General features: G+C 34.4%; 1 protein-coding gene across 1 annotated transcript in view; it reads left to right on the forward strand.

The window, feature by feature from the left end:
- Nucleotides 1-6,906, forward strand: part of LOC140436659 (uncharacterized) — a 96,166-nt gene extending 89,260 nt beyond the window's left edge. Inside the window, exons 24-26 of the mRNA XM_072525666.1 lie at nucleotides 2,747-2,937; nucleotides 4,230-4,458; nucleotides 6,769-6,906. Coding sequence (XP_072381767.1) covers nucleotides 2,747-2,937; nucleotides 4,230-4,458; nucleotides 6,769-6,837 — 489 coding nt within the window. The 3' untranslated portion in view covers nucleotides 6,838-6,906. The remainder of the gene's footprint in view (nucleotides 1-2,746; nucleotides 2,938-4,229; nucleotides 4,459-6,768) is intronic.
- The last annotated feature ends 4,651 nt before the right edge of the window (nucleotides 6,907-11,557 follow it).

Here is an 11,557-nt window from a genome sequence, read left to right on the forward strand (position 1 = left end):
ACAGGACACGTCGCCAGATTATCAGACAACCGAGGTACAAAACGTATTTTAGAGTGGAGACCAAGGCAAGAAGCAATACGGAGCAGAGGACGCTCACCAACTAGATGAACTGAATCCTATGTCCAGCAGTGGATGCATACAGGTTGATGATGATGAACGAGGCATGAACTCTGTGACACGTTGTACCATCCTATTGAAACTACATGTTGTTGGTGTCCATTTCATCCAATCCAGTCCTAAAGAAGTTGACGATGATGGCCCGATCAATGTGGTTATCAAAGAAAATAAATGCGAACTGATGATCCCGGTAGGTCAAAATTCACACCAAACAGTGAATTTCTAGGAATATATTAGACGCTCTTGGAGATCATCTGGGTTGGTCTCGTCTCAAATTTGACAATTCTGCTTTTTGAAGTATCCCTTCATTCAAGAATGGGTCTCATCGCTAAAGATGATTTTTCGATGAAAACTAGGGTCAGTTTCTAACTACTGCGGAGAATTACCTTCAGCTCCTGATTTCGTTGAATTTGGCTGGTATGAACTAAAGTGATTGGTATCTTCTGTAGGACTCTGATTTAATTGTTTCTAGCAGGTATCGGTATGCTCCCTTAAAGTGAAATTCTTTAACATCGACCTCGTGTCACAACATTTTTAAAATTCAAGTTTTTTAATATGGGTTACTAGACCTTGCTTTGTGGCTAGTTTCAACTACTTTTTAAGATGTTTTCACTAATAATGGTCTGATGTCCGAAAAATCTATCTAAAAATGTAAAAAATTTCTTTTAATTTTGAAATTTTTATTCTTTTTGGATAAAATAAATTTTATAATAAATATATACATTATGTATATATCAGAAGATTTTTATTTCATTGTAAGTTTTTTAAAACTATGGCATACAGTCAATCACCGTGATTTTCTCTTTAAATTTTAATAAACACTTACTTTTTGCATTTATTGAATAAACATTAACTTCCTAATATACACTGACTCAATAAATTCTCTAGAAATCATCTTTAAAATCTATTCTTCTCATTCTGTAGCCAAACTCATTAGACAAGAATTGCACAATCTAAATCACAGAAACATTGCTTTGCTGTGGGTGCCATCTGATATTGGAATTACGGAAAACGATTTGGCAGATAAATATGCCCAAGAAAATTTAGAGAACTCAACTATTGAGATCTATTCAAAACACCAGCGACAGATTTCAAATCATATTTCCGCAGCAAATTAGTTGAAATATAGAATAGCCGATGGCACAAAAAACAGGCGAAACTACTTGAGGTAAACCATTTCAACCATGGTCCACCAATCGTTTTTCACAGGTGATTATCACGCGACTGCGGCTTGGTTATAGTCGCCTTACACATGGACATCTCATGCCACGACATCCCCAATCGAAGTGTTATGCTTGCGCAGTGTTGCCAGGTGACATGAACCATTTTGCGATAGGGCGAATTCGAAAAATACGATAGAAAACGGTAGAAATACCATAAAGATGTCTAATTTGTTGTTTTTTTACATTATCTAATGCCAATGGCCTATTTAAATGCCTTTTTATAACAGTATGTACCTGCATTTTTTGTAAATGATTTTCACCAGAAAATACATACAAAATTTTTAAAAACATAATTTTTATTAAAAATTTAACCTAAATAAACTTCAAAAACATTAACTGAAATCAAAACTAAACCTAAAAAATATGGTAAAACAAAACACAACACTGAATTATAAAAAAAAATCAATCATTAGATCTCATCAATATCCGAGTTCTGCTTGTAAATGTTTTTATTAAGAAGTTTTCCCATATTATTTTTGCAACTTCCGTCGGAGCCAACTATTCTCTTGCTATGTAGTAGTGCCTCAATAGGCTTTGTGCTTAATGTATTTCTCTATTTTTTTTTATTGTATTGTCAACCGAAAAAATTCTTTCTACATTTGCACTCGAATGCGGTAAGGTCAATACATTAAAAACAAGTAGGGATAAATTGGGGAACATATTTAGTCCACTACCATAATTCATTTCACTTACTTGACTCCAAAATGCTTGTATATCATTAGATTCAGGCAACTCAGTGTTTCGTAAAAGTCTCCACTCATTATCTAATGATTGAAGATCGCCCTGATTTATTCCAATATTGCCCAATTTTGATGAAATATGTGCAATTGAATTTTTTTACTTCGCACCAAATCAGGATTTATGAACTGCAAATCTTCCAAGATGTTATTTTTTATGGGAAACCTTTTTAATAATTGGTCCAGACCCTCTATATAAAATTCTAAACACTTTAACTTTACAAATTCTAAATCATTTTTATCTACACTAGACGTAGAAATGTCAGAACCAAAATACATCTCCTGTATATTATGTATATGTATATTATGTTTTGTCAAATTTTAATTAATTTAAATTAAAAAATGCGGTAGAATAAGGTGTTAAAATGGTAGAGCGGTAGATCGAGGTGGAAAAAGGTAGATCTACCGTAAAAACGGTAGACCTGGCAGCACTGGCTTGCGAGACCCCGCTGACAATAAAACACCTTCTAGTGGAGACACAGTGCGGAAAGAGGTGAATTCAAAATCCCGGAGAATTTGAAAGAACTATTCTTAAAGAACGATGCCAAAGTGATTATTTAATATTTAAGAGCAATTAAGCATTTATTATTACCATTAAAATGTTGAGAATTAGTAGTAAATAATTAGCATTTAATATATTTCTAAAACTACTTAAGATTCCATTTTTAGGGTGCTCTGATTGGTGGAATGGCTTCTCTAGTTTTTATGTCTTGGCTGTGTTTAAGTGCCCAGAGCTTGATATCGTCGGGGGACCTAACGTTTCCAGAAAAACCGGTCTCCACAGACGGATGTCACTACCACTTCATTCCAAAATATCTGAGTAAATCCATGATTAACATAACAGACGTGACACATACCGAGTAAGTATTGGTAGAAAAGTTATGAGTGTGTGTTTTTATTTCATTGAAATATATATGTCTATCTGCTTAAAATGAGTGCAGCAATTATTGGAAAGCAAATAAATAGGTACCATTTTGTTAAATCTTTTACAGTTTTCTAAGAATGTCTTCTTCTTAACGTGCCTGTCCGTTCCGAATGTTGGCGATTATTCTGGCTATGATGACTTTGTTGGTTGCTATATGGAATAGCTGTGTTGAGGTCTTTCTATATCATGTTTTCAGGTTAGCAAGCCAGGATATTATTCTTCGTCCTGGGGCTCTTTTTCCTTCTATTTTATCTTGCAAAATGCATTGAAGTAGCTCGTATCTGCCTTGATTTCTCATTATATGTCCCAAGTACTGCAGCTTAAGGCCCTTCACGATGTTGACCAAATCCACGGTTGTGTTCATCCTCCGCAGTACTTCTTCATTGGTGACTTTGTATAACCATCCTTCTGTATAAACATAGCTCAAAAGCCTGAAGTTTTGATAGAGTTTCCGCCTTCAATGTCCACGTTTCTACTCCGTACAGAAGCACTGAGTACACGTAACATTTAAGGAGACTTATTTTTGTTTCTAAGGTGAGGTCACTGCTCTTGAACACAGAGCTCATAGTCAAGAATGCACTTTTTGCCTTTCCGATGCAACATTTAATCTCTTGGGTATTGTCCCACGACTCATTGATAATAGTACCCAAGTAGTTGTATTGTGAGACATCCTCAATTCTCATTTGGTTCACATACAGATTTGCTCCAGTTATGTTTTCCTTGCTGATGATCACTAGCTTGGTTTTGCTGGTGTTTATATCCAGTCCATATGTTCTTCTTGTTTCCGTTATTTGGTTCATTAAGTTTTGCAGCCCTTTTATGGTATTGGAAAACAATATCTTTTAAAGCCTCTTCAAAAATGTACTCCGAGTACATTACAATAGTTACATCTAAAAATTTAATTATCATTAATTTGTAGTAGCCACTTTTGACTTTTGTTAAATATCTGTGGAAGTTTCTTCCCCCCTTTTCCCATCTGAATTCATATTGATTATAATTTTGTTCCTGTTTTTCTGTTTTTTGATTGTAGATTTTCTATTTTTGTCTGTAGTCCTTTTATTGTCTACCACAAGATCTTATCTTTCTTCAGTAGTGTCTTATTTTCTACTGTTTATTGTCCTTTTTATTTTGTTGGATCTTCACGAGGTTGTTTGTGGACTAAATTTGTTTTTATGATAACTAAACTCAGATCTAAATGCATCTAAATAAATATTTTATTTGTTTTAGTGAAAAATATATGATACTCAGACTGTCATATTTGTGGTACTGTTTAATTGGAACCTTGGTGGCCTTATTAGTGGGGCTAACAGTGAGTTATATCACGAAACCCCTAAAACCCGAGGAAGTTGATCCAAATCTTCTAGCACCGTTTATTAGAAACATACTGGAGCGAAAGAAAAACAAAAAACAAGAAAGCAAACAGAGTACTAATCAGGGTACAATAATTCACACAAATGTGAGTAGGATATTGCATTATTAATTAAATATTGTCTTGTGAAATTAATTATTTCTAGACTATATTGTAAAAATTATTAATCTTTACAATATCCATTAATAAATCGCAATAAGTAAAGTTGGCCGTAGAGAACATAATGTATTATCAGTAATTTGTTGCTAAATAGTGGCAGTAATTTTAAACTAATAAATATTCGCCAAGAAACTTTTAAAATTAAAATATGTTACCATATGAAGCTAAATAAGTTCACAGACCGACATGATTTTTGGTGTTTTGAGTTTGATATGTGTCCTTAGCTAATACGGGTAGGCTCATTCATGACGTCTAAATTTTTCACAAAATTAAAAAAACATTGTGAGATGTTATGTATTAGCGCAAACAAATACCTTATTGATATTTCGTAAATTGCATTAAAATTATTTCTTTAAAATACTTTACTATATTTCGAAAGAAAATATTTTAATACATTATCTCAATTTCATTTGAATGGCAACACTGCCGATGCTGTCAACTTGACGGCATCGGCAGTTGTGTATTACGTGAATAGAGTTAGCGTCAGTTGTTTGTAGCATCGAGTTGTATTTTGTTTTATGAGTGTTTTTTGGGTCATAATGTCATCAAGAAAATATAAGAACAGTCCTCATATATTTTGTTACGTGTGTGGTGATTTAACAATGGGAAAGCATTAACGAAACACAACAGACTTTATAAAGAAAGCTTATCACGCTTACTTTGGTGTAAAGCTTGGTGATCACGACAAACCTCGGGCTCCACACAAAGTGTGCTTTCAGTGTGTCGAACTACTGAGAAAATGGACAAAAGGTATATGTAACTCTTTACCCTTAGGCATTCCTATGGTACGGAGGAAACCAAAAAACCATGGAGACGACTGCTACTTTTGCTCCTGCAATATCAACGGTTTCAATTTAAAAAATAAACACAAAATTCAATATCCTGATTAACCTTCTGCTAAACGACCTGTATCTCATGGACTAGGAATTTCAATTCTTCCGCCTTTTCTTCACACCATCAAACAGCAATCATCAGATGAAAGTTCAGAAGAAAAAACCGATGAAGACGAATTCAATCCTAACATAGACCAACCTCAAAAGTTTATCCAAGCCGAACTAAATAACTTAGTGAGAGACTTAGGCCTATCGAAGGATGCTGCACAAATCTTAGGATCACGACTGAAAGATAAAAATTTATTGGCTCCAGGTACCACATTTTCGTGGTATAGGAAAGCATCGTGAAAAATAGTTAGCGGAATATTTTTCTCAAGAGGGCTCACTGGTGTATTGTCATAGTATTACTTAAGTTCTCATGAAACTGGGAGCTGACAATTACGATTCCACATCATGGCGGTTATTTATTGATTCTTCTAAGAGAAGTCTAAAGGGTGTCTTGTTGCACAATGGTAATACTTATGCCTCAGTGCCTGTTGCTCACTCCGTGCATCTTAAAGAAACCTATGAGAATCTTGAGATGTTGCTAAATAAAATAAAGTATAGCGAATATTCTTGGCAAATACTGTGGAGATCTTAAAATAATATCCATGCTTTTGGGTCAGCAGTCTGGATTCACAAAGTATCCATGTTTTTTGTGCAGATTGTTTCAGGATACAATGACCCAGTATGAAGATCTGAAGCATGGAGTTCTTCCGTAGAAGTCATAGACGGTTTCATTGAAAACAACAAGTGTTCAAACTATAAAGAAATTGTAGCCAACATGGTCTAAAATTTTAAAAAACGGATGCAATATGAGCGTCAAACTTCATTTACTGGATTCCCACGTTGACTATTTTTCCGAAAATCTTGGAGCTGTCAGCGATAAGCAGAGAGAGAGGTTACATCAAGATATAAAGGAGATGGAGAGAAGTTACCAAGGAAGATGGGATATAAGAATGATGGCTGATTACTGCTAGACCTTAAAGAGAGACTCAATCACAAACATCCATAAAAAGAAGACCACAAAACGCAGTTTTCATGGAAAAAGAGCGTTTCTATTTAAAAAAAACCAAATATTGTCTAACATTGGTCATACTGAATTCCTTTTTTTAAGAAAACTCAATTTTGCAGTGTAATGTTGTATTAAATAAAGTTTCAATAAATATTTTCTCAGTATTTTTGGCAGTTTCTATAAAAAATTTCAAACACACTTTTCTTGAAAACCTGACGTGCTGGAAAAAAAACTAAAGACAGATTCGTGATCAGTACATCCCATTTACTATAAGACTTCTATTAAACTTTTTCATGGAAAAAAAATGTAAGCTTGTGATTCACATTTTAATAACAATATTCTATGTTTTAGGGTGATATGGTATTAAAGGAATTGGAGTGCAATAATAAAAGAAATTTGGAGAAAATAGAAGAAATATAATATTATGCTAGGTTAGAATTTTGTTATATTTTGTTGTTATTTTTTAAATTATACTAAAAGTTTAATATTTTTAATTTTATTTAGTTACCAAAATATCTTCATGTACATACGGATTTAATGACAAATTTAAGTCATCAACCATATACCGTATAGAACAAATAAGTTAAGTTGCATTTGCTACGATTTGTCTTCCACGTTATATTTCACCTTTGATCCTACGTTAACTCTTATTAATAGAAACTATACCATATCAGCACCACAAACACACAAAAATCTGCAATGTTAAATGAATTATAATAATATGCTCAACTAGCTATTTCTTTTACAAACACACAATGATTACAGATTTGTTGAGCAACGTTAGGACCCAGATGACTGGTAGTTAAGGTATGAAACTATCGAAAAAAATCGTAACTAAGATTAGCTGTGAATTCTCTTTTTTATAAAGCCTGTTGGCAGTGTAGTCACCATACAGAAGGACGTGACTTTTATGGAAAAACATTTAGGCATTTATAAAAATATTAAAAAACACACATAATTTCAAAAAACAGCAATCTAGTACGAACACTTGTTTCCTCTTATTTAGTTGACTCAGAAAGTTGATTTATTTAAAAATCGAAAGGAATTGCTAAACACAAACTTAATCAATGCAATACATGTAACTTAAAACAGGAGCAGAAGGGAAACTGTGCATAAAACTATTTGTCAAAATAGCAATACAACCTCTGTAAACATTTATTATTACTATTTGAGAAGATTTAGAGATTGGAACAATAAGAGCTCAACATCGTTATCTTTGCCTTTATTCTTATAAGGGGTCGTTTCCATAAATAAGTTTCCCTAAATATGTTACCCTAATTACGTTCCTCTATAAGATTCTATCTTAACTCATGCTCTCGCATTTTGGCATCAATTGTTCTTTCATTTTGGCATCAATTGGTACCACTCCTAGACTTAACTTATAATACTTACTCTTAATTTTATCCTTTTCTATCACTCCACTTATCCGTCTAAACATTTTCATTTCTGGCACATGCATTGGTTGTTTCTCTTTCTTTTTACTGCCCAATATTCAGTTCCGTACATCATGACTGGTCCTTTCACTTTCATTGGAATCTTTTTTTCATTTAATACACCACCCGCTTCCTTCCACTTTAACTATCCCACCCTAATTCTGATGCATGCATCTCTATATATTTCTCCATTACTCTATAATACCGAGCCTAGGTACTTAAAACTATTACTTTTATATTATTATTGTTATTTCACCATCCAAACTTATCATTTGATTTACAGTACATAAATCCATCTTTAAATGAACATTCCAAATAATAAACAATTCCAAATGTTGTTGTCCTACTTAAATCTTTAATCCTTCTTCCTCAAGAGTTTGTCCCCATTGTTCCAGTTTTTGTTATTATTATTATTATTCCCCTTCTGTATTTCCTACTAACACTACTCCATCAGCATAATATATTTTAACGAAAAACCAAGAAATACTAAATTGCAAAAGGAGAATAAACTACGCCAATAAATCTTAATCAGAGATTTATAAAGGACTCAAAATCTTCAGAAAACATCAATGAATTATATAAGCAAAACTACTAAAATTGACATGTTTACCTTTATAATGCAAAACAGTTATATCGCCAATAAAATAATGCAAAAAGTTATATTGTCAATAAAATAAAATCTTTAAAAAATTTATTTATTTACTGCTAAAAAAAATTAAAAAAGGTACATACTAACAATAATAATCTAATAGTTTGCGGTCCTCGATCATAATAAAATAAATGATTACTCAAAATTAATTTCTGCCTAAACATTTATAAAAATTGATAAATAAAAGGCTACGGATCGCAATTTGTCAAACTGAAAAAGCTTTTTAGGTTTTATTTGATATTACTCATTATAAATGACATATCATATCTCGTAATATTCTCTAACTCAATTACATCAATGTATCTTTAATTCAAATATATGCAAAAACATTCTATCGTAAATATTATAATATTATAACTCATAAATGTTACACATACTTTACTCACAATAATAAAAAATACGTAACTTACTAACTCAATAATTGAAATAAGTATAAATTCAATCATAAGATGAATTCTACAAACGTGTCCCCAATCGACCATAAACTTTAACAAAAATAGTCTAAAAAATATGTACACACTCACTTTAAATGTTGTCGACCTTTGGAGGCCATATGTTATAGGCAAGTAAGAACACAGAAAGGTTATAGTCCCTTCTGTTAATCGACAGAAATGAAACGAGAAAGCAGAAGGCGACGAAACCATAACAACGAAATTGCAAAAGGATGTAGGTATGTAGCCTGGCTTTAAAACTGCATACGCCAGTAATAGAACTCTTGGAAGATAAGAAAAGTCTTTCTATATTTTAGGTTTTAACGAGAGTAACAAAAAATTTCAACTTACCGCATAAAATGCGAGTTCTCGACGTTGCCGCATCTAATGCTGTTACTACTTACAGGATAACATCTAGTATATTCTGTAGCTTAGTTTCTAGTCCCAAACCCTAGTCCTTTAAGTATTGCTTCATCTTCTCTCTTGGATTGGCCCATATTAGCCTAAAAGTTAATTCCTATTATGAATATCTCCTCTGATTGGATATTACTCGGTATATCTCCTAACTGATCATGGAAAGCTTTTCTTACATTCTCGCGTAGACCGATTTGAGGAGCATAAACACATACACAACATTTAACATTCGTTCATTTAACGTACATCACATAATTCGTTCTTATACCCTTTCCTACGTTATGCTTTATTTATCTATCAGCATCTTCTCTGAGGGTGGAAATTTCTAAAAACCGTACTAGGTTAACCCATCCCTAAAGATGGCTGGCGTTTGTTGGATTCAGGGTAAAGAAGTACATTTACACCCATTTTCCTCTAGAAGGAGGTCCTGCAAACGGATGCCTTCCTGTTATCCTGCCTACTAACTAAAACCACCCTCTCCTACTTGTGAGTTGACTGTCGCACCTACCGTACTCCGAAAGTGGGATGGCCGCTGTAGTACTGATGACACTTTCGGGGCACTCCCTTCTCTTATATAGATCTCATCTTCTCGATGGTCCGGCTGGTGTTTCTCTTCTTCTTCTTTCTTCTTAATGACTGCTCGGATGTAATTGTGTACACTATTCCATCCCTTCTTACTTCCCATTATTTTCACGATCATCTCTTTCGCAATCACAGGGTTCATACCTATTTGTCTATACATTCTGTTTCTCTTCACTGTACATCTATTACACTCCAGCATTGTGTGAGTAACAGTGTCAGAATATTCGCAGTATAGGCATTTGTCTGTATCTGTCTTTCTAAACCTATGAAGATACGCCCTAAAACACCGGTGTCCTGTGAGCTTGTGTCAGGAAGTAGTCCAGCCGTATATGACCACAGTTAATCCAATCCCTTAGGCTCGGGATCAGCATCTTAGTCCACTGGGTAACATCCTCCGTGTTGTTCCACATTTTTCCATTGATCTTTCCCGTTCTTCTTTTTTATGGCTGTTGTCAAATGTTCTCTTCTCTCATAGATTTGTCTTCTTTCTACTGCTAACACATGCAGAGGAACGCAACCCGTGATAGCCCACAAGGCCGCCGCAGATACAGTCCTGTAGTCGCCTTCTAATCGCAACAGACTCGTTGTGTCCACTTATAGATCGGTATCTCTGCCGCCCCACGTCAGACTGGTGCTGCGTTAAGGATCATTGACTGTACAACACCGTGTAGGTCCTTCCTCCTTTCTGATTTGGGTCCTCTAATGTTGGGCATCCCATTCACAACGCGGCCGCACTCTTCGCTGCCTTCCGGACTACCACCCGCATATGTTTCCCCCATCCACCATATTGGTGTAGCGTCACTCCCATATATTTGACGCATTTCTTTAATGCACATTTCTTTAGCTGTGCCCCTGCACATTGGAGTTCTATCCCTTGTCTTTTTCATTAACTCTTCAGAATGACGAGTTCGGTCTTCTCTGCCGCGAGTTCCAGTACATGATCTGTCATCTAGTCCTTCTCGACGCGACGTTACCCGTATGCCTTATCCAAAATCGGAGATTTGACCTCTCCCGCACTACTACCAGCACAGCGAGATCATCTGCAAAGGCGAAGGGGGTTACACCTTCTTTGTACTCGCAGTTCGTACATACATCTCTAAATACTACCTAAAATTTTGTATTCTTCTCCTAGTTCTTTCACCCTTTGTCCGTTCTACCTCTTCTTTTAAATTTAAACAATTTGCATTCTCCCCCTTTATTGGAACAATAGGAGTAACCCTGGACTAGCCATATGAGATATCGGGAAAATTCCTTGAAGTATCGCTTCACTATTTTGAGAAAAAGTGCCTGTGGAAACTTGACTTACTATGTAAAAGTTAGTTTCATTTTATAATTGTTTGTTATGATTTCCCGGATCTAAAATTTTTCCCAGTCCACGGCTGGATAAGAGCAACTTGTATTAATAAGAAACCGAATAGTAAATATTCATCTAGACGGTTAGACTTGGCGCGTCAACTTTTGAGTTAAAAAATAGTTCCGATGATATGTAATTATTATTATAATAATTATCCCCGTGTTGTCCCCTGCAACAAAATGTAAGACAATGCATAAAATATCATTCCTTTTCGGAAATTATGCCTCTGTGGGGTTTTTGATAATAATTTGTAATTTAACAATGAAGCTATTAGCAA

Source organism: Diabrotica undecimpunctata, chromosome 1, assembly GCF_040954645.1.
Source record: "Diabrotica undecimpunctata isolate CICGRU chromosome 1, icDiaUnde3, whole genome shotgun sequence".
Taxonomy (NCBI): Eukaryota; Metazoa; Arthropoda; class Insecta; order Coleoptera; family Chrysomelidae; genus Diabrotica; species Diabrotica undecimpunctata.